Genomic DNA, 23,537 nt, shown 5'->3' on the forward strand with positions numbered 1-23,537 from the left:
GCTCCTTTGAGTTCAATTTAATTCTGGCTGCTGGCAGCTATGAATAGCTTCCAACACAAAAGTCTACCACAAACCTTGGATTAAAACCACAATCCGTACAACATGAGATTAGTAGGTCCATATGATGTAGAGTTGAGTAGATCTGAATACTGAAGACACACAAGATGTCCTGTTGAGCAGAGGTTGTGTGTTTGTGTGTGTGCGCGTCAGGAGTGGGGGTTGATTCAACTATGGAATGTGTCCAGCCAAATGAGGTGAAGACTGTTGCTATGGAAACAGAGCTTTGAGGGTTAAAAATGAGAAGGGTCCAGAGGGTGTGTTTAGAGAGAACAAATGAGGGAGAGGGAGGAAGGAAGGGAGGGCGAGATAGATAGATAGATATATAGATAAAGAGAAAGAAAGAGACAGAAAATGCTGAAGTGAAATGCAGAGACCTCTGTTTGGTGTATGTATGATTGAAGACAAGTCGAAGCTGCCATTGTACAAACACAAACACACACATCAGATCCCAGTCATTACTCCCTCTTGCTCCTGAAGTTTAATTTAGCCTCTGTCTGAGACATGTTGGTAGACAATGTAATCCAGCTCTCTTCCAGCCCTGTTACTGCTCTGATGCCCGGTGTGTTGCATTAGAATAACATTGACTCTTATGTAGCATGGCATTTTGACAGACACAGCTTAGGGAGACAGACATACAGACACAGCACAGGAAGACACACAGACACACAGCACGCCACACAACCATCAGCTGTCAACCTTCCACTTTACAGTCAGAACTGACCCCAGCTTCTCCAACCATGACTATCCATTGTTGCTAAGCAACATCTCGCCCAATTGACACTTGGAAACCACTGCCTTTAAGACTGGTCAGGCATACAGATTTTCTGTGTCAGTATTCGACGAAGAGGTAGATGACATTTGAAGAGTACCTCTTCAGATCACGCACTGCCCATCTGGGGAAGTGGCCTCATGGGAGAGGAAAGTGTGGCCTCACTTAATAACACACACACACACACACACACACACACACACACACACACACACACATACATACACACACACACACACACACACACACACACACACACACACACACACACACACACACACACAGTAATAGTATATTCCTCCCCCTTGCCTAGACACATGCATGGTTAGGTTTATGCTGGTCTCATTAAATAATTATTTTTATTATTTTGAGATGTTTCCTTCTGAGTCAGTGAGAGGGAACTCACTTCCCCCTCTATTTATTCCTAACCTCTCTTTTCTCCTTCCTTTCTTCTGTCTCCCTCTGAAGTCCTATGCAACAAAGGTCAAATGTGTGTGTGTCTGCATGTGTGTGTATGTTGTGTGTGCGAGTCTGTGTGAATTTGAATGTGTGTGAGTTATGGGTTTCTGGTATTTTTCCATGAGGGAATGCTAAAATCTCAGGGGACCCTCTAGGTCAGTCATAAAGAGAGGGGTTCTGGTCTGGAATCTGGAGGAGGGGAGGGAGGGGGCGATAAGGGACAATGGGGAGGGAACATAAACCTAGGCAGTGTGTGTATGCGCATCATTTTGCACAATACTTTTGTGAGGAAAAATACTGGAGTCCCTCCATTCAGTGGTGTCCAATATGCAGCAAAGGAGAGGAAGTTGAGAGAGAGGAAGAGGGAGAAGTGACCTGGGAGAAGTAAAAAGAGAGAGAGAGAGCAAGGGAGAGGGAAAGAGGGATTAGAAAGAAACAGAGAGAGAAGGCAAGAGAAACGCAAGAGATGAAGAAGAAAAGGGGAGCGGAGGGAGAGAGTGGTGAAAAGAAACAGTGGGGTAGAGGGGGGTAGAGACAAAGTCAAAGACAAAGAGAGTGTTTGTAAGGGACAGCAATGACCTCTTCAAGGACAGACACATCACATGACTTCAGACCAGCAAGAATTTGCTAACTTTTCCACTACTCCCTTTGTCCCTCTCTTGCATTTTTTCCTGCCTTTTACTTCCTCAAACTTTCCTCACATACCTATTTAAGACTTAGACTGTTTCTATTTTTTTAACAACTGTCATGTAACTTTCTCATTCTCTCTGCCTCACTCTTTTTAGATTCTTCCTCTCTCTCTCTCTCTCTCTCTCTCTCTCTCTCTCTCTCTCTCTCTCTCTCTCTCTCTCTCTCTCTCTCTCTCTCTCTCTCTCTCTCTCTCTCTCTCTCTCTCGCTCTCGCTCTCGCTCTCGCTCTCTCTCTCTCTCTCTCTCTCTCTCTCTCTCTCTCTCTCTCTCTCTCTCTCTCACACACATAATTGGCTTGAAACCACGACCATGTAATTCACATATCAATTTTGTACTTTTACAAGACAGCTTTTTTGACCTTAAAAGAACAGCCCAGTGCCAACTCCACTGTGCTTAAACAGATCTGTCAGCTATGTCTTGTCTCTAAGGTATTGTTAAAGTTAACGTATTTAAAGTACAATAGCCTAAGGTTGATTATCCTTCTGTTTGACTCAGTCCCTGGAACTCCACTTTACTTTAAGGGAAGTTCAGAAACCACACCGAATCCACAAAACAGGCAGTAAAGCAACTCAAGTGTGACATGGCTCTCAATACCAAGAAATTGGTCACCGACTCTTTCCTCAGACTGTTTGCACATACTCATGCACACACTAAATGCTTGCACAAAATAAAAGGCTTGGTTTGGGCTTGAAGATATATACCGGCCAAATAGGTCATGTCATAGTTCATAGTAGGCCAGCAGAGGGAACCACTCTCAGACTGTCTTCAATGTGTGAAGTTCGGTCGGCTCGGAAAATGATTTTGTTTGCTTGTTTGTTGGTGTGTCTGTGTAGGAGTGGGTGTATGTGTGTGTCTTTTCTGGACAGAGGCCCTTTGTTTGTCGTGCCAGGTCTATTGCTAAGGCCTCTGCTTCATGTTTCTCCCTCACTCTCTCCTTCTTTCCTCTGGGAGTAAGCTAAACATGAGGGACAAGAGTAGCTCTGTCACATGGCAGCTCTGAGAGACAGGGACACTGGCCAGATACACATAGTGTATACAATTAAATGAGAATCTTCATCTTTTCTCCCTCTCTCTTTTCATTTAAATCTCTCTCTTTCTCTCTTCTTTGTTTCCATTCAGACGTTCAGCCTTCCCCCACTCTTCTCTCTATCCTCTCAGACTACTGTCTTCCTCCATCTCTCCATTCTGACTTCACTTCCCCACCCCCTCTTCATGCCACATTCTCTCCCTCATTTGTAATCAAGGGATCAAGCCAGGCTGGTATTTGCCAGATGTGTGTATATGTGTTTGCGTGTCTATCTGTGTATTTGTTTATGTGACACTTTGACCACAGGAGGTTGTTCAGGCACAGAACAGCATGGAGAATAAAGCTACGGGTTGCGTTCAATCAGAATAGGAATGATTGATGAAGCATGATTTTCATCAACCTTTAATGGCTTTTAGTAGTCCCTTTCTCTCTCTTTCTTCTGTATTTGTTTTCTATGTCTTACTCTCACTTTGTCACTCACCTCTTGGGTCAAGTATTGTTAGGACTTAGTTCAATCATCATTAGGACATCTTAAACATATAGCTCTGTTAGATGAAACATATCATGTCATATCACAGACAGGAAGAGTTTAAATGATTCCCCTTGGTCAAAAACATACAGCTCTCCTCATAGCCATCCTCAGAAAACTCTCTCCCAACATTAAAAACACCAAACATTTACCTGCGACTAAATGTACAAGTCCAGTCAATGAGCATGTGTTGGTTGGTTTTGCGAAGACAAGCTCTTCTTTCACAGGCACAGAAGCATACACATTCACATTCACTTGCATACGCACTTCTCAAACACTCTTCTCTTGTCTTTCTCCATCTCCTCCCCCATCTCTTTCTTACAAACTGCCTCTTGTTACAGACTAGCAACCACAAACAACCAGATGTTTACCAAACAGACTTCCAACAATCAGTAACCTCTAGTCATGACAGCCTAAAAGGACAAAACCTATTACTTGGTGTGTCAAGGGTATGCACTTTATGTTAGTTTTCATCAAGGTGAATGGACAATTAAATGTTAACTAAAACCTGATGAGATCCCCAGACTCCACTCTGACTCTGATACAATAAGCATTGTGACGAGGCATTGAGATGTATTTGGGTGTCCCGACCATGGTCCCGACTGTAGGATTGTGATTCTAAAATAAATAACACTTCAACAGTAACTCTTTAGAATCTGTCTTCAGGGAAATGGTCCTTAAGGTGAACTCATTGTTCAGGAAGGGAAATACAAATGAAATATATGTAGTTAGAAGATTTATAATTAATGTATTTGTATTATTACAACAGCATTCAGTAAAACATTACTGTTATGTAGAAAACACTGCAAAGGTCAGCCTGAAGAGTCTGTTTGGACTTTGGTATTTGATGACCCACGGGTAGACTTCTATTTAAAAAAGGTGCTATCAGAAGAATATACCATCAACTATTGACCACTTAAACCATAACCTCAGTGATAATCATGTGGATCACTGGTGTTTAGGAACTCTTCCTACAAATGATGAGAGCCATGACAGAATCTGTTAACACATAACAACTGATATTGTAAATCAATGCAGAGCAAAATGGTGAGATGTGATGGCCTGTCATTAAGTAGACATCAACAAGTAGACGTTTACTAAACACACTACAAGGAACATCCAGTCCATCATTAGAACAATCTGTGTTCCTGTGTACTGTATATCAAGGTTATGCACATCCACCCTCACTCACTACCTTTTAATCTGAATATGATAGTCTACTCTACCAGCAACGGCTAAGCAATGAAAGTGAACTAATGAGAGTCATTTGAAGTACCAATTGATCCACCAATCAATTAATTTGTCACTACATTCCTTTGTAATGTCATGTTCAAATATACCCAAACCAGGAACTGGGATTGTCCTTGATGCAGTTTTTAACTTCAGATGATTGATGTACATTTGATAACTATTATTGTCTGGAAAGAGAACATGAACATGTGGCAAAGATGCCTTCCAAAAGATACATGCATGTGCATAAGCCACTTTATCTCAGTATCCGATTGCACTATGTTGACCATTCACACTGCTCATTATTCTTATTCTTATATTTTATTTTATATTTAAATTGTTGTATTCTTTGTTTAGTTCTTAGAAATAGTTAAACTTTTGTACTTTTACTTAATTTAAGATCTGTATATGTTTAGTGTTTTGCACCTCCCTGCCACAGTAAATTCCGTGTTTGTATAACATACATGGCGAATAAACCGAATTCTGATTCTGATTCTGATAATGCTAAATACTATAACTATTTATATCGAGATGATACATAATTTACCATTATTATCTAGCACTTATAAAAGATAATAGAGGTCCGTTACCCTTCATAACTTTATCTCCATCGCTCCCTCTCACCTTGCCACCCCACATTTTTACTGTAAACGTTAAACAAATATGCTTTCATCCAGAGTGCATGTTGTCAAAATGACCTACCTGCACAGGTAAAGTTTGCATAAATAAACTAATTGGCGGCCCCCATTCACGCCCCTTCCTAATTTCCTTGGATTACATCTCCAAGGAAACTGAGCAGGGAATCTAAAAGGTATAAAGGTAGGCACTCCTTAGTCATCCATCCATGGAACTCCAGAGTCTGGGGACAGAGTGAGAGCAAGACAAGCAGGGGAAGATTTTCTGGTGGAGTACTCTCAACAAGGACCGAAAAGTAGCGTTGGCAACTGGGCTAGAACCATGGGGCATGGAGTAGGCTAAATTTGATTTGGCATTTCCAAAATCAGGATTTCATCTGATCTAATCCTCTGCTTCAAATCATCTCACAATTATTTGTTTTCATAATATTGATAAAAAATAAATATAAAAACATTGTTAAATTGAAAGAAAGTAATGTTTTTGTTAATTGGTTTAGGTTCATTATGTTTTAGATGTAGCAGATGGATATTGAGAAGTATGTCATCTGTGTTTTTGCCTTGATCTAGAAGGGGAAAGTTAACTACAAACTGTCCGCGACCCATGAGAATGGGAAGCATAAGAAGGGAAAGAAAAATGAAAAAGACCTGGATGAACTGAAGAAGGAGGTTGATCTGGTGAGCAACAACACTATTTTTGTTTTGTGAAAAGACATGTGCAACTTAATATAAATCAAACTCAATTATGAGTGAATTCTATGAGGACTTCAAACCTCACTCCTCAGATGCATAAACCAGGTCATGGTTTGTGACAACATGTCAAACTACACGGCTGAATCCTAACCGAGCTTGCTGAACTGGAGATGCCGGTCAGTTGAACGACTGCCTCCATCTGTTGTCATAGAAACATAGCAGAAAGTGTATGGCGACTTACAACACTGAGCCTGCGTAAAACTGGCCAGGCTCTAACAAAATGTTTTTTTAAAGTAGGTTAGTCGCTCATGCACCCATTGTTGACTTCAGTTAAGTTTAGTTAACAAAGCTTACCATAGCACTTTAATAGATTAACAGATTCCTTACGATTGAATACAAAATATAATTGTCATAAATATGTGACCATGGGCTGTTTAAACGGAACATCCCGCGTAGGTCACCAATATGAGACCTTTACTGCTACACTAGGTTTTGAAATGAGGGGGGGGCTTAGGTTGATTTCCCAGACAGAAAACTGCGAATTTTGGATCACAGTTGATCGTTTAGTTACCATGCTACTTTTTACTACCATTACCACTCTTATTTCACTCTCAGCTAACCTCCTTGTTTTTAGGATGATCATAAATTGACCATTGATGAACTCCAAAGGAAATACGGCACTGACACAAACAGGGTGAGTCAGTGTATGTGTGTATTATTAGACATAACTCTTGTGTAAATTACTTGTATTATTATTATGTATTATGCAGAGAAGTGGGGCTTGGTTAAAGAGTCATTGGGAGTCAGGTGGCTGAGCGGTTAGGGAATCGGGCTAGTAATCTTAAGGTTGCCAGTTCGATTCCCGGTCGTGCCAAATGACGTTGTGTCCTTGGGAAAGGCACTTCACCCTACTTGTCTCGGGGGAATGTCTCGCTACTTACTGTAAGTCGCTCTGGATAAGAACGTCTGCTAAATGACTAAATGTAAAGAGTAGCTTATCTTACCTGTTTTCCCCATTTCTGAAGGGGGGAAACCAAAGGGGTGCAAATGGTAATTTTTGCTCTTTCCAACCCCTTACCAACATCACTCAACCCATTCTCCTTCATCTCCATCTCCTCAACCTGGATCCAGGGTCTCTCTACTTCCCGTGCCAAGGAGTACCTTGCCCGTGATGGTCCCAATGCCTTGACTCCTCCTATCACCACGCCTGAATGGGTCAAGTTTTGCAGGCAGCTGTTTGGAGGGTTCTGTATGTTACTATGGATTGGTGCTATACTCTGTTTGCTGGCTTATGGTATCCAGGCGGCCTATGAGAGTGAACCAGTCCATGACAATGTAAGGATGGATGTACAATATTGACCAATTACATTATATCTTCTAAAACAATATCTCAGATATAGTTCTTATTCTCTGTCCTTTCAGTTGTATCTGGGTGTTGTACTCACTGCAGTCGTCATTATCACTGGCTGTTTCTCCTACTACCAAGAGGCTAAGAGCTCAAAGATCATGGATTCCTTCAAGAAACTGGTCCCACAGGTACAGCTTCATGTGCGTTGTAAAAAGAAGATAGGTGACCTACAGGCAGTGTGTAAACGTTCAGATTAACGATGGACAGATTCACTTCCTTTCTGCCTTTTAGCAAGCCTTAGTTATCCGTGATGGTGAGAAGAAGAACATCAATGCTGAGGAGGTGGTGATTGGAGATTTGGTGGAGGTGAAAGGAGGAGACAGGATACCAGCTGATCTACGTGTCACCTCTGCCCAAGGATGCAAGGTGGGTCTTTCGATCAAATTTCCTAAACCACCAACTTTTAAGATCATACATAGTAACTTAACTGTGGATTGTTTCTTTCCACTCAGGTGGACAACTCCTCCCTCACTGGTGAATCTGAGCCCCAAACACGTACCTCTGAATTCTCCAATGACAACCCCCTGGAGACCAGGAACATTGCTTTCTTCTCCACCAACTGTGTTGAAGGTACACAACTCAATGATTGGCCACATGAATAAGAAAATTGTTCTTACACTGTACAATGCATTCTTATTACCACAACAGAGAGCAAATTGTTTATTCATTGAAATGCAGAAAAAACATGGTTCGAATCTTTGACATTCAACATAAGAAACTTTGATCTATGATATTTCAGACACGTCAAGACCATAATTTCCTTTTGGTGTTTCTTAAGGCACTGCCCAAGGTATTGTCATCAACACCGGTGATCGCACAGTTATGGGTCGTATCGCTTCTCTTGCCTCAAGCCTGGAAGGCGGTCAAACACCCATTGCCAAAGAGATTGAGCACTTCATCCACATCATCACTGGTGTTGCTGTCTTCCTGGGTGTGTCCTTCTTTATCCTCTCCCTCATCCTGGGATATGGCTGGCTGGAGGCTGTCATCTTCCTTATTGGAATCATTGTTGCCAACGTGCCAGAAGGTCTTCTGGCTACAGTCACTGTGAGTATCGATGAAAATCTAAAGTTGAGTAACATTGCAAATATCCTGGTCTAGTACTTTTATATTAATCGGATGTTCTATTGCTCTGCTTTCTGTTATAGGTGTGTTTGACTCTGACCGCCAAGCGTATGGCCAAGAAGAACTGCTTGGTGAAGAACCTTGAAGCTGTGGAGACCCTTGGTTCCACCTCCACCATCTGCTCCGACAAGACTGGCACCTTGACCCAGAACAGGATGACTGTGGCCCACATGTGGTTTGACAACCAGATCCATGAAGCTGACACTACTGAGAACCAGAGTGGGACCTCCTTCGACAAGAGCTCTGCCACCTGGGCTGCCCTGGCTAGAATTGCTGGCCTCTGCAACCGTGCTGTCTTCCTGGCAGAGCAGACAAATGTCCCAATATTGAAAGTAATTTCTCAGACTGATGTTACTAGTAGTTCTATCTACCTGTATAATCTTAGGCATTGTATGTACTATTGATGGTACAAACAATGTATAGCTCTTTGAATAATTTAAATACAACTCTTCTAAATCCTTGTGACTTCACAGAGAGATGTAGCTGGTGATGCCTCTGAATCTGCCCTGCTGAAGTGTATTGAGCTGTGCTGTGGCTCTGTCAAACAAATGAGAGAAAAGCATCCCACCATAGCTGAAATACCATTCAACTCCACCAACAAATACCAGGTAATCAGTTGAGTCAGGGAAGGACTAAATGCTACCTATTTTAAGGTAAAATGGTTTGAAACAATTTTTTTTCCTTTTCTCAGCTCTCCGTTCATGAAACCTCAACGCCAGGTGAGACCAAGCACCTGCTAGTGATGAAGGGAGCTCCTGAGAGGATCCTGGACCGCTGCTCCACCATCTTGATCCAGGGCAAAGAGCAGCCATTGGACGATGAGATGAAAGACGCCTTCCAGAATGCTTACATTGCGCTTGGGGGACTTGGAGAGAGAGTTCTAGGTAAAGGCTGGGTACCACTCACATGAAAAAGCAGCAATGCCGTTGATCATTGTTCAGACTAAACCGAAGACTTTCGAATTTACTCTGTCTGTTTTCTCAGGTTTCTGCCATCTTCTTCTTCCTGATGATCAGTTTGCTGAGGGCTTTGACTTCGATACAGAGGAGATGAACTTCCCCACTGAGAACCTGTGCTTTATTGGCCTCATGTCCATGATTGATCCTCCCCGTGCTGCTGTGCCTGATGCTGTGGGCAAGTGCAAGAGTGCTGGAATTAAGGTTGGACTCTGAAACTTGACTCTCACTTCGCATATGTTGTTTCTTCTTTATCCCATGTACTATTATAATTAGACAGAGACAGTCAGATCTTGCTCCGATTAATTTGCAAACATAAATTACGCTTCAGGTCATCATGGTGACTGGTGATCATCCAATCACAGCTAAGGCCATAGCCAAGAGTGTAGGTATCATATCGGAGGGAAATGAGACCGTTGAGGACATCGCCGCTCGCCTGAACATTCCAGTTAAAGATGTTAACCCAAGGTACTTGGACATAGTTCATGGTCATGTTTATTTAATCACACATAAGCACCTTACTATGTGTTCATGACATGTAGTCATTTAGCAGACGTTCTTATCCAGAGCGACTTACAGTAAGTACAGGGACATTCCCCACTCATGATAGTTCTTATTATATTGTAAACAGTATAGTTATAATTTGTTGTATAATTGTTGAAATTTTCAGAGATGCCAAGGCTTGTGTGGTCCATGGTGGTGATCTGAAGGATCTAACATCAGAGCAGTTGGACAGCATTCTGGCCCACCACACTGAGATCGTGTTTGCCAGAACTTCCCCTCAGCAGAAACTGATCATCGTGGAGGGGTTCCAACGCCAGGTAACTATAATTAACGACCAAACACAGACACAAACACATAAATCCTTACACAAACTGAGTCATCTGTTTCATAATAAATAAATGGAAAAACCAATGAATGAGAGCTCAGATTAGTACTGTCCCCAATACACAGGGTGCGATTGTAGCTGTGACAGGAGATGGTGTGAACGACTCTCCTGCCCTGAAGAAGGCTGACATTGGTGTTGCCATGGGCATTGCTGGATCAGACGTCTCTAAGCAGGCTGCTGACATGATCCTTCTGGATGACAACTTTGCCTCCATTGTGACTGGGGTAGAAGAAGGTAATAGCAGCTCTGAAGATAATTGTTACTTCAATAGGTCATCTAATCATCCTGGCAACCATGTGTAACCACTAATACCTTCTATCATATCTCCATCTTACCTCAGGTCGTCTGATCTTCGACAACTTAAAGAAGTCCATTGCCTACACCCTGACCAGTAATATTCCAGAGATTACCCCCTTCCTCCTCTTTATCATTGCCGAAATTCCACTAGCTCTGGGAACGGTCACCATCCTCTGTATTGACCTGGGAACGGACATGGTGAAGAACCCTTGATATATTTCCAGATACATATTCAAATAAGTGGATATATTTTAAATCCGACTTAAATCTGACTGTCAATCTAATACTTACCTTTCAGATTCCTGCAATCTCCTTGGCCTATGAAAAAGCTGAGAGTGACATCATGAAGAGACAGCCCAGAAACCCTGTGACAGACAAGCTGGTGAACGAGAGACTCATTAGCATGGCTTACGGTCAAATTGGTAAATATCTGTTGAATTGTGGATCTCTATCCACTGTCTTCAGATTTCACAAATACATTTTGTTTCACAGTTTTCACCGATTTATTGACAAACTGATTTCCTGTTATCATGTTTACTTGTGTGGAGTCTGAGAACTAACTTCTCATGCAACCTTCTTTTTTTTGGACCTCTTCCTGTTTTCTCACAGGTGTGATTCAGGCCACAGCCGGGTTCTTTGTCTATTTTGTCATCCTGGCTGAGAATGGATTCTACCCCTGGGACCTGCTGGGCATTAGAATTAACTGGGAAAACAAAGACCTGAATGACTTGGAGGACAGTTATGGACAGCAGTGGGTTAGTATGCCTTAACATGTGTCATGCCGAACCTGTATGTGCTTTACAGATGGCAGAAAGCATGATGTTGCTGATTTGATTTGAAACCCGTCATTTCTTCATCTGATATGTGTCATCTCCAACTCCATTGCTCAGACACACGAGAGCAGAAAGATTGTGGAGTTCACATGCCACACATCGTTCTTTGTCACCATTGTGCTCGTCCAGTGGGCCTGTCTCATTGTTTGCAAGACCAGGAGGAATTCTTTCATTCAACAGGGAATGAAGTAAGAATCAAGCACACACATTTATTTCACGAGGAGCAACATTTCTATATCTGTCAGTCTTTCTTGGCTAGATAAAGGTCCATATGCTCTTTTTACACATAGCATTAATATCTGCCATAGTATGATGATATCTATGGTCCATCTTTCAAATCTCAGGAACAAGGTTCTGATCTTTGGCATATTTGAAGAGACAATCCTTGCTGCCTTCCTGTCTTACTGCCCTGGGATGGATGTAGCCCTCAGAATGTATCCACTCAAGTAAGTAGACAGCTAATAAATGTTGTCTATTTTTTCTCTCTCTCTTTCTGTTTTCTTTTTGAATTTTGCCCATATACAAGTGTTATGATTGAACACTTTGGACTTGTTGTCCCCTTCTGTCTTCTCAGGCCTTCCTGGTGGTTCTGGTCTTTCCCCTACACACTGCTTATCTTTGTCTACGATGAAACTCGGAGGTACATCATGCGACGCAACCCAGGAGGTATGTCTGCCCCATTCTTCCACCACATATATTGGACTGCAATGCCCTCTCAGTGTATTTTTTTTCTCACTTGGCACTAACTTAGATCAACTCTATCACAAGGGCAAACAATTATCTAACTGGACTTCTGACAACCAACCTTATGGTTTTAGAGTAAAAGACATAACTGAACACTGTGACATCTTACCCTGGTCTCCCCTATACGTTTGTTGATATTCAGGTTGATTTTTGATCAACATCATACAATTCTAAATAGTATCTCTCTGATATTGTCTTTTTCTAGGTTGGGTGGAAAAAGAAACATACTATTGAGGCAGAGAGGCTGCCCCGAGATCCCCAGATTCCACTCCTCAAACAACTAGGCATTACAGTACATCCAAATCTGACTGCTGTTATACAGTGAGCATTGCAATATGGCACTGAGATGCATTTGGGGTGTTCTGATTGTGCCTTTGCGATTCTAAAATAAAGAACACTTCAACAGTAACTCTTGAAGTATTAGAATCTGTCTTCAGGAAAATGGGCCTTAAAATGAATGAATTGTTCACGATCATAAATAAAAACTTATCTCAGAAAATACAGACATGCAGATAGTTCAAATACTTTCACATTTATTTATTTCATATATCACATTAAAGCTGCTGCTGCATCACACATAAAGAGCCATTTATTGACTTGTGGTCAATAAATACTACAGACATCCAAATATCAGCAACCTTCAGTTCTGTCAAGCCAAAAGGTCAGACTGTCTGAGTGAACATGTCAATGTGCACATCCACCTTTTCTACTAATCTTTGTAACTGAATATCCAGGTGTAGTTTTGCATACAATTAAAGTGAAGAATCCAAATTGAGTTATGAAAATGTCTTCCCCCAACGGGTGAACATGTCTCTGTCAATTTGAAATGTTATATTAAAATACACCTAAAACAGGAACTAGATGCCCTTGAGGCCCACTCCAAGTTTGAAGTTTCTACCCAACTGCTTTTGTCTGAATAGCAAACATAAACTTGTAGCAAGTGTCAATAAGTACAAAGCCCCAAGTGTAATAAAACGTACACTTTTATGCCCAAAACTTATTGCAGTTTAGATTTAGTAATGTATCATCATTATCTACAATTCTTAATGAAGATACCCTCACTCACCCTTCATATATCTGTATCAAATCTGTAAATCTCTCTATCTTTGTCATTCTCTCTCTTTCCGACCCACACCACATTGTTTCTACTGTAAACGTTAAACAAGGATTCTTTCATTCAGAGTGCTTGTCGTCAAAATGACCTACCTGTACAGGTGAAGGTTGCATAAATAAATAAATTAACAGCCCCCTCCACTCACCTTCGTCATTTTCCCGGAGCACCTCCTCTTTGGGCATGGCATCCTGTTGGGTATAAAGGTAGGCAAAGCTTAGTCAACCATCCACGAAGCTCTGGGAAATCTGAAGAAGAACGGAAAGAGGGACAAGTGTGGTCGGCTTGCAGGTGGAGTTCTCACTACCGGGAGAAAAAACGTATTACTTGGGACTAAGTTGCAGCTATGGGGCACGGAGTAAGTTTGGTTTGGTATTTTCAATCTTTGAGCTCTCTTACACACACAAGACACCTCACTACAATACAGCATTGTTCTATCTACTAGACAGATTAGTAAAAGATCGAAAATGAGCAGTCTCTCACCTCTGTTATTTCCTCTTCATTAATTAAGAAGGGGAAAGATGACTACAAATTGGCAGCGACTGATGACAACGGAAAAGTTAAGAAAGGAAAGAAAAGTGAAAAGGACCTGGATGAACTGAAGAAGGAGGTTGATCTGGTGAGCAGGATCTTTATTTGGTATATTTGCAGGATTAAATAATTTGAATAGAAATTTGCTATTAAAAAACATATTTGTGAATTTTCAACTATAGGTTGACTTTCTTTCTAAACAGAAAGTTATATGTCCGCCATTACAATTTAACTGTTAACCTTTCCATTTGTAGGATGACCATAAACTGACCTTGGATGAACTTCACAGGAAATATGGCACAGACATAAGCAGGGTGAGTCTATATATATATATGTGTGTGTGTAATGCATTCTTTGTGGAAAATTAGTCAGTGTGCTAGATGTAGAGTTTCCGGTAAACCGCAATCCTTTAAGCTCATGGAGGTTAGTGCACAAGGTCAAACAATACAATTTCAATGGCCCACAAATATTTCGAGCATGCTATGAATGTGCTTCTAAGGGAAATGCATAGGCTGCGTGCAGAACAAGTAGCATTTTCATAATATGTATATATTTTTTTTTTACATTTTCTTAAACATAACAATGTATTTAATAACAAACGTCAAAACAGAGAAATAACAGATATAGCCTCTGCCAGTTTTCTCTAATAAAAGTTTTAGTTTTACACATTTTACTGCTCCTGTCTGACACTAAGCAGAAACTAAGGTAACATGGAATTAGAGTTTGGGGGTTTAGGAAAGTAAGTAAGAGGCTATAATCCAGACTTTTAGCACCGTTTGCAGATAACTGAATAAAAGAGTATTCATTGAGTCCTCTGATCAGGTTATTAACTAATGAGAGTGAAATTTGGACATTTTTGTGAGTTTATTCCCAACGACCTCCTTGAATGTCCCGGCAGGAAATTCAGTCATGTAGTCAAGCATTACATGTACTTTCATATTTATGATGTAACAGTTTTTACATAAATTAGATTTATTGACATTATATTCCCACATAAGTAAGGCACAAAGGAGGTAGACTATCACAAACTATAATACACCACTGAAGAGATGGTGGACAGATAATGGTCCGCAATTTGATCTGACGATTAGGCTGAATTTCAAGAACAACGGCTACATTCACAAAGGAACTTTATATACTGGCAGTAAGCAGAAAAGAGGAGAGGGGAAGGAGTATGGAATGACTTGCCTTTCCTGTTCATCCAGTTCTAAAAACCCAGGCGGTACAATCCTTCCCTTTTACTCCTCTTTCCTGCTCTCTCCTTTCCTGTTCTCTCCTTCACCCCCTTGTCCTTACCTGGATCCAGGGTCTCTCTTCATCCCGTGCAAAGGAGATCCTGGCCCGTGACGGTCCCAATGCCTTGACTCCTCCCCCCACTACCCCTGAGTGGGTCAAGTTCTGCAGGCAGCTATTTGGAGGTTTTTCCATGCTACTATGGATTGGTGCCATTCTCTGTTTACTGGCTTACGGTATCCAGGCGGCCTCTGAGGATGAGCCAGTTAATGACAATGTAAATATTTACTAGATTTAATTATTATTATTTATTTTTTAACAAAATCTCAGACATAGTTACTGTTACAAGTTACTGTTGAGCAGTGTTTTTTTAAACATCTTAATCTCTGTCACAGTTGTATCTGGGTGTGGTGCTTACGGGTGTGGTCATCATCACTGGATGTTTCTCTTACTACCAAGAGGCGAAGAGCTCAAAGATCATGGATTCCTTCAAGAACCTGGTCCCACAGGTACCGCTTCATATCAAATGTGAAATTTTAAGTGAAAATAACATGCATATGACCTACCGACTGTATGAGCCTCTAAATTCACAAGGGAAACATGTCTTTCCTGCATTTTAGCAAGCCCTAGTTATCCGTGATGGTGAGAAGAAGAACATCAATGCTGAGGAGGTGGTGATTGGAGATCTGGTGGAGGTAAAAGGAGGAGACAGGATACCAGCTGATCTACGTATCACCTCTGCCCAAGGATGCAAGGTGGGTCTTTCGATCAAATGTACAATACTACCAAACTTAAGATCATTCATAGACTTAACTGGGGAATATCTCATCCCACTCAGGTGGACAACTCCTCGCTCACTGGTGAATCGGAGCCCCAAACACGTACTCCTGAATTTTCAAATGAGAACCCACTGGAGACCAGAAACATTGCCTTCTTTTCCACCAACTGTGTTGAAGGTACACAGTTCAATGACTTGAACAGCTTAAAAGCTATAGAATGCCAAACCAAATCAGCCTGATACTGATTTAAAATTGTTCAAATCTAACAGTCTTTGACAGAGTATTCTGTGATATTTCCATTATTCAGACCATTGTGTTCATGGTTTTCTTAAGGCACTGCCAAAGGTATTGTCATCAACACCGGTGATCGCACAGTTATGGGTCGTATCGCTTCTCTTGCCTCAAGCCTGGAAGGCGGTAAAACACCCATTGCCAAAGAGATTGAGCACTTCATCCACATCATCACTGGTGTTGCTGTCTTCCTGGGTGTGTCCTTCTTTATCCTCTCCCTCATCCTGGGATATGGCTGGCTGGAGGCTGTCATCTTCCTTATTGGAATCATTGTTGCCAATGTGCCAGAAGGTCTTCTGGCTACAGTCACTGTGAGTATTGATGAAAATCTAAAGTTGAGTAACATTGCAAATATCCTGGTCTAGTATTTTATATTAATCAGATGTTCTATTGCTCTGCTTTTTGTTATAGGTGTGTTTGACTCTGACTGCCAAGCGTATGGCCAAGAAGAACTGCTTGGTGAAGAACCTTGAAGCTGTGGAGACCCTTGGTTCCACCTCCACCATCTGCTCCGACAAGACTGGCACCTTGACCCAGAACAGGATGACTGTGGCCCACATGTGGTTTGACAACCAGATTCATGAAGCTGACACTACTGAGAACCAGAGTGGGACCTCCTTCGACAAGAGCTCTGCCACCTGGGCTGCCCTGGCTGGAATTGCTGGCCTTTGCAACCGTGCAGTCTTCCTGGCAGAGCAGACAAATGTCCCAATCTTGAAAGTAATTTCACAGACTGATGTTCCTAGTAGCTTTATCCACCTCTACCTGTATCTGAATCTTAGACATTATATGTACTATTGATGGTACAAACAATGCATAGCTTTTTCAATCATTTAAATACAACTCTTCTAAATCCTTGTGACTTCACAGAGAGATGTAGCTGGTGATGCCTCTGAATCTGCCCTGCTGAAGTGTATTGAGCTGTGCTGTGGCTCTGTCAAACAAATGAGAGAAAAGAATCCCGCTATAGCTGAAATACCATTCAACTCCACCAACAAATACCAGGTAATGAAATAAATAAAGTTGATTATACATGAAATCCCCTCAGATAAACATCTCATAATTAACAGTTTTACCCAAATGGAGCCATTGCTGGATTCATTGATCTGCTGTATTTGTAGTCATTGCTTCATGTTGCCACTCTCTAGTTGACAATTTCTTTTGCGAAATAAACAAAATGATAACTTCTTGACATCTACAGGAAACAAATACCCAACAGCAAAGCTCATGAATTGGCAATCATGTGAACAGTTGGTTCGGATTGTCCATTGCGAATGGATTGATTTTGAATGACTAAACATTTTACATGTAAATGTAGTCTATGATTTCATTGATACAACAATTATATATATAATTTTATAATCAACAAAAAAAGATATGTCTTTGGGATTTAAATGCCCCTAGAGATATAATTATTCCTCTATTCTTCAGCTTTCCATCCATAAGAACTCCAAGTCAGGAGAGGCCAAGCACCTGCTAGTGATGAAGGGAGCCCCAGAGAGAATCCTGGACCGCTGTTCAACCATTTTGCTCCACGGAAAAGAGCTGCCATTGGATGATGAGATGAAAGATGCCTTCCAGAATGCTTACATTGAACTTGGGGGACTTGGAGAGAGAGTTCTGGGTAAGAGCCTGACACATTCCTTTTAAAACATCAAAGCTGCCAAAGACTTTCGATATTTTGTATTGATTGAACTGAAGACTTAAGAATTGACTAAGTGTTCATGTGTGTTTCAGGTTTCTGCCAACTTCTTCTTCCTGATGACCAGTTTGCTGAAGGCTTTGACTTCGATACAGAGGAGATGAACTTCCCCACTGAGAACCTGTGCTTTATTGGCCTCATGTCCATGATTGATCCTCCCCGTGCTGCTGTGCCTGATGCCGTGGGCAAGTGCAGGAGTGCTGGAATTAAGGTTTGATTCTGAAACTTCTCTTAAACTTAATACATCCACATGACAGCCTTACAATTAAATGGAATCTGTCAGATACTGATTTGTTTTTCATCGTATCAATGTTATCCTATCTGCAAAATTATTCACCTCCTTCAGGTCATCATGGTGACTGGTGATCATCCAATCACAGCTAAGGCCATTGCCAAGAGTGTAGGTATCATATCGGAGGGAAATGAAACCGTTGAGGACATCGCCGCTCGACTGAACATTCCAGTTACAGAGGTTAACCCAAGGTATGTTCCTGGACATGAATAAGAAGGCCTTCAGTTTTGTTAGACATGGACAGTACCCCCCCTATATGTTTTGGTGGTTGAAATTTCAGAGATGCCAAGGCTTGTGTGGTCCATGGTGGTGAGCTGAAGGAACTAACATCAGAGCAGTTGGACAACATTCTGGCCCACCACACTGAGATCGTGTTTGCCAGAACTTCACCTCAGCAGAAACTGATCATTGTAGAAGGGTGCCAGCGTCAGGTAACAATAATTAACGAACAAACACATCAATCCAAACTCAAATTGAGTTATCCTTCTGAAATATATGAAAAAACAATGTATGAGAGCTCAGATTAGTACTGTCCCCAATACACAGGGTGCGATTGTAGCTGTGACAGGAGATGGTGTGAACGACTCTCCTGCCCTGAAGAAGGCTGACATTGGTGTTGCCATGGGCATTGCTGGATCAGACGTCTCCAAACAGGCTGCTGACATGATCCTTCTGGATGACAACTTTGCCTCCATTGTGACTGGTGTTGAGGAAGGTAATAGCAGCTCTGAAGATCTTTTTTTTCCGATAGGTCATCCAATCATCTGTAACCACTAATACCTTCCCTCATATCTCCATCTTACCTCAGGTCGTCTGATCTTTGACAACTTGAAGAAGTCCATTGCCTACACCCTGACCAGTAACATTCCAGAAATATCACCTTTCCTCCTCTTCATCATTGCTGATATTCCACTGCCACTGGGAACTGTCACCATCCTTTGTATCGACCTGGGAACTGACATGGTGAAGATCTATTGATATATAGTTTATCCTGTGTATGAAACACATGGTTCCTTTGAACTATACCCCTAACCCACCTATGAAGTACAGGGGATATTGCAAATACAAGAAGTGACCATAGTTTAAGACTGATTGTGATCCATATCTTCTAGGTTCCTGCTATCTCTCTGGCCTATGAAGAAGCTGAGAGTGACATTATGAAGAGACAGCCCAGAAACCCCAAAACAGACAAACTGGTCAATGAGAGACTCATCAGCATAGCCTATGGTCAAATTGGTAAATGCTCAAGTTATTAAGTTGTGGAACTATTTCTGGTCTCTTAATAGTTCTTTAGATTTTGTTGTTGCTCTCGATACTGGTTTACAATATCCATTGCATCTTCTTGTCATGTTTACATTCATGGAATCTAATGCTGACATCACATGAAATGCTATCTGACCTCTCTTTTCTCTCAGGTATGATTCAGGCCACGGCCGGGTTCTTTTCCTACTTTGTCATCCTGGCTGAGAATGGATTCTTTCCCATGGACCTGCTGGGCCTGAGAGTTAACTGGGATAACAAAGACATGAACGACATGCAGGACAGTTATGGACAGCAGTGGGTTAGTACGCGTTCACATTAGTTCACATGACTAATGTCAAATATGTCCATGTCAGTAACTGTAGATACAAATGGGTTATGATATTATATGATCTGTTACAGTTATTCTGATTTGATATGCATATTTTCCAACTACTTCTTTACCATCCTTCCATCATTCAGACATATGAGGGCAGAAAGATTGTGGAGTTTACCTGCCACACAGCCTTCTTTGCCAGCATCGTGGTCGTACAGTGGGCCGATCTGATCATTTGCAAGACCAGGAGGAATTCCATCCTTCAACAGGGAATGAAGTGAGTACAAATGTACACCATGGTTTCATACAGTTAGAGGTGAATTTGTTTAGCTCAGGGCACATGGCTGAACCGATATCCATGGACTCTTTTTCAACTCCATCCATATAGGCCTTGAAATTGTCACATATTTAATCATTTGGTCCATCTTTCCAACCTCAGGAACAAGATCCTGATCTTTGGCCTGTTCGAGGAGACAGCCCTGGCTGCCTTCCTGTCTTATTGCCCTGGAATGGATGTTGCCCTCCGAATGTACCCACTCAAGTAAGTAGGGACCAATGTGGGTCCTTCAGTTTATTAGAAAGTGGTTTCGGTTGGTTTTCATCACAGTGTAGATTTTATGGATTGTTCTGATGAGCCAAGAAATAATTTGTCACCTGAACTTTAACAGCAATCAAAAGCTGATTAGACAACCTGACCCTTTTTTTTTCAATTTGGCTCCTTATCTTTTAAGCTTTCTGTCTTTGTTATTGTCCTATACAACTTGACACTTACATAATTACATGTTTTACCTTGGTTTCTCTTCAAAGGCCTTGCTGGTGGTTCTGTGCTTTCCCCTACTCTCTGCTCATCTTCCTCTACGATGAAGGCCGGAGATACGTCATGCGACGCAACCCAGGAGGTATGTCACATTTCATGTAAACCCATATATTGACTGCAATGCAAGATGGTGTAAGAGAGTTCTGTAAAAAAGAAAAGAAGAAAGATTGTTCCGTGTTCTGCCTGCTGATCTTACTTCAGTTGACTGAACTAATCTTCACAGATCTCTGAGCATAACTATTCACTTATGGAGAGGGCTGTGGTACTGATCCCAGCACAGCAAGCTCTGTCAGGATGAATACTCTACCCAGATAACTGATGGCTCGAAACAGTCACTTGATAGCTTGACCACATAACAACCTGTTGATGCAATTATAAGACATGGATGGCCATGTTGGATTATTTCTAAATTATATATTTTTCTTACCCTCTCTGATGTTGTGTTTCTCCAGGTTGGGTGGAAAAAGAAACATACTATTGAGGCTGAGAAGCTATCCCGAGATCCCCAGATTCCACTTACCTCTCAAACAGCTATGTTACAGTCCATCCTAATCTGGCCGCTGTGATACAATAAGCATTGTGATGAGGCATTGAGATGTATTTGGGTTGTCCTGATTGTCAAATTGTGGTTCTAAAATAAATAACATTTCAACAGTAATGCTTGAGGTCATTTTATATTGTGTTGTATTGCACCAGTATTCAGGGTCATGGTCCTTGAATTAAACTTGTTCTGGAATGGATGTTACCTCCCAAGATGTATCAAAATCTATAATTATATAAATATAAAAACAATAAAAAGTTATGTGTAAAATCATAATAAATCCAGGAACATGGGTTGACATTTGACTATTGATATCCACAGTATATAAAATGAATTAAAGGTCAGCCTGTCTTTCTATCCCCTGAAGAACCCTGGCCTTTGGTATTTAATGACTAGGGTTAGACCTCTAAAATAGAGTTCTATCAGAAGAATTTACTACTACTCTATCTACTATTGAACAAGACCTGTGATAATCATTTGAGTCCCAAGTGTATGGGCAGAGTTTAGGCACTCTCTGTAACAACGGGGGTTGTCTTTGGTATGCAAGCAGCTTTTTCAGATAAGAGTTTGAATTCAATCTTTTAGGAGACAGGGAGCTTGGGCAGAAATGCCTAAATGGGGGCGATGTGAGGATTCCTGGGTACTCTGAACAGAATCATGGCAGCACTATTCTGAAAACATTGGAGATTCTGGAGGTCCCTGACAGGGATATAAATTGTCTGAGTGTCTGAAAGACAACTGGGTATGAATGACTCAGGTGGTGTCTTTGTACCTATGAGAATTGCTATGCAAGTGTTGAGTGAGTGAGTGTTGCCATCACAATGGGCTCATTTGTTTACCAGTGCAGTCTCTCCCTTTGAGGCTGGCCTATGAGTCTGGGGGATGGGAGGATCAATGGTGTGGTTAGAGGGGATCCTGGCAAGGTAAAAACAAAGTGCTTTGATGGGATGTACATAGATCTGTTTCAAGAGGTGACAGCTGACTGCACACTAGGGGGCAGTATACAAAGTAAGGGATACAAACTGTCTTACTGCTCCCTCAGTGGGGACTGGAACGTGATAGTTTCCATGGCAACCCTTAGGATCTGGCTCACAGCATGTAAATAGAATTGGATATATTTTTAGTACACTCTTTGAGAACACACATGCTGTTGGCATGCCCCTCTTCCCGCTCCACACGCAGACACACACACATTTTACCTGATGTGCTGTTATCTGTCCATCTGGTCATCAAGTATCTTACAAGAACTGACAGACAAACCCTTAGAAACAACCTATTGTGTTTTCATACTCTAGTGCATATTCTGTCAGTTCTGTGTAAGGTTATTTATTTCCTAAACCATTTAAGAATAAAAACAAGATGTCCCCGTAAACCTGCTGTTGTTAACACAATTTTCCTAGTACCTGATGTGCACTAAGTTTCTATTGAATTGTATTATATTGCATTGAATTGAATTGCATTCTGTTTTCTGTTCACTGACATACAGGTGTCATTTGTTCTTATTTGTTGCCCAGCATCTCTGCTGTCCTCACGCATGATGGAACATTCTTCACTTATTCTTACTGATAATGAAAATCAATGCTGGACAACATTATGAGATATGAAGGTTAGTTATGGTGGTTGAATCTGCCTTTCTCCAGTTAGACCTTGACGTGACTGCACTGAAAGTGAAGTAACCGGGAGTTAAGACTTGAGAAAGGACCTTGAGACAAGGGTTAATAGTTAGGATGTCAACTGGAAGGGGTTAATCATTCATAGATGCAACAACTGACATCTTGTCACACAGATGGTTTAATTAGTCTTCAAACAAGGTCACCCTGGCCAGAGAGTGCAAGGCCTTAAAGGTGCAAGGCTATGTGGGTTATTTCTTCTTCAAGCTACTGTAAATGTTGTTGCAGTCTTCAGGCTAAAGTAGTTGTACACAAGCTTGTGCGTTAATTTGGATAAAAGTGTCTGCTAAATTGTCATATAGTTGCTTAATTCTTGTGGAATAGATTTCTCAAGTCAGCCACCCGCAGAGCGTAATTCCTCAAATCCTGTAATATATCTCTACTTGATTCATAAAACCCTGTCTGACAAAAAACGAAATAAATCGTATTCAAATGAGGAATTGATTTTGTAGAATGTGGATGTAGTAATGGATTTAATAGTAGTATCCCATGTTAAAGGTGGAATGATTCAAACATAGGCCTCTCCATTTCTTTATGAAAGCTGATCATTGTAAATCGTCCAACCATCATGACTCCGCCCCATCTATGTTACCATGGCAAGAAGTGCAGACGTCACCATCGAATAAACTCACTGTATATAAGTATTGGACCTTG

At 41.3% G+C, this 23,537-nt stretch overlaps 2 protein-coding genes across 2 annotated transcripts; both read left to right on the forward strand.

The window, feature by feature from the left end:
* Positions 1-7,320: 7,320 nt before the first annotated feature.
* On the forward strand, positions 7,321-12,716 carry LOC136966041 (sodium/potassium-transporting ATPase subunit alpha-1-like). The gene is made up of 19 exons (XM_067260394.1): positions 7,321-7,423; positions 7,511-7,624; positions 7,728-7,862; positions 7,949-8,066; positions 8,275-8,543; positions 8,645-8,953; positions 9,095-9,229; positions 9,313-9,505; positions 9,606-9,781; positions 9,909-10,045; positions 10,248-10,398; positions 10,532-10,700; positions 10,807-10,961; positions 11,062-11,185; positions 11,373-11,518; positions 11,654-11,784; positions 11,941-12,042; positions 12,171-12,262; positions 12,546-12,716. Exons 1-19 carry the CDS (start codon positions 7,340-7,342, stop codon positions 12,572-12,574), a joined length of 2,769 nt encoding a protein of 922 aa, XP_067116495.1. The 5' UTR covers positions 7,321-7,339; the 3' UTR covers positions 12,575-12,716.
* A 967-nt stretch (positions 12,717-13,683) lies between these two features.
* LOC136966040 (sodium/potassium-transporting ATPase subunit alpha-1-like) lies at positions 13,684-21,326 on the forward strand. The gene is made up of 22 exons (XM_067260393.1): positions 13,684-13,809; positions 13,963-14,070; positions 14,237-14,296; positions 15,289-15,492; positions 15,611-15,724; positions 15,836-15,970; positions 16,054-16,171; positions 16,328-16,596; positions 16,697-17,005; positions 17,156-17,290; positions 17,717-17,909; positions 18,023-18,198; positions 18,334-18,470; positions 18,560-18,710; positions 18,826-18,994; positions 19,088-19,242; positions 19,392-19,515; positions 19,695-19,840; positions 20,002-20,132; positions 20,295-20,396; positions 20,663-20,754; positions 21,125-21,326. Exons 1-22 carry the CDS (start codon positions 13,798-13,800, stop codon positions 21,151-21,153), a joined length of 3,069 nt encoding a protein of 1,022 aa, XP_067116494.1. The 5' UTR covers positions 13,684-13,797; the 3' UTR covers positions 21,154-21,326.
* Positions 21,327-23,537: the final 2,211 nt, after the last annotated feature.

The sequence above is a fragment of the Osmerus mordax genome, chromosome 22 (assembly GCF_038355195.1).
Source record: "Osmerus mordax isolate fOsmMor3 chromosome 22, fOsmMor3.pri, whole genome shotgun sequence".
Taxonomy (NCBI): Eukaryota; Metazoa; Chordata; class Actinopteri; order Osmeriformes; family Osmeridae; genus Osmerus; species Osmerus mordax.

What these genes read in the sequence shown, in the direction of transcription:
- LOC136966041 (XM_067260394.1), top strand. Translation starts at nt 7,340, where the DNA reads ATGTTACTATGGATTGGTGCTATACTCTGTTTGCTGGCTTATGGTATC. An exon ending in TTCATTCAACAGGGAATGAA is followed by an intron (nt 11,785 to 11,940) that starts GTAAGAATCAAG and finishes TTCAAATCTCAG; the next exon opens with GAACAAGGTTCTGATCTTTG. An exon ending in CATGCGACGCAACCCAGGAG is followed by an intron (nt 12,263 to 12,545) that starts GTATGTCTGCCC and finishes GTCTTTTTCTAG; the next exon opens with GTTGGGTGGAAAAAGAAACA.
- LOC136966040 (XM_067260393.1), top strand. An exon ending in ATGGCACAGACATAAGCAGG is followed by an intron (nt 14,297 to 15,288) that starts GTGAGTCTATAT and finishes ACCTGGATCCAG; the next exon opens with GGTCTCTCTTCATCCCGTGC. An exon ending in ATCCTTCAACAGGGAATGAA is followed by an intron (nt 20,133 to 20,294) that starts GTGAGTACAAAT and finishes TTCCAACCTCAG; the next exon opens with GAACAAGATCCTGATCTTTG.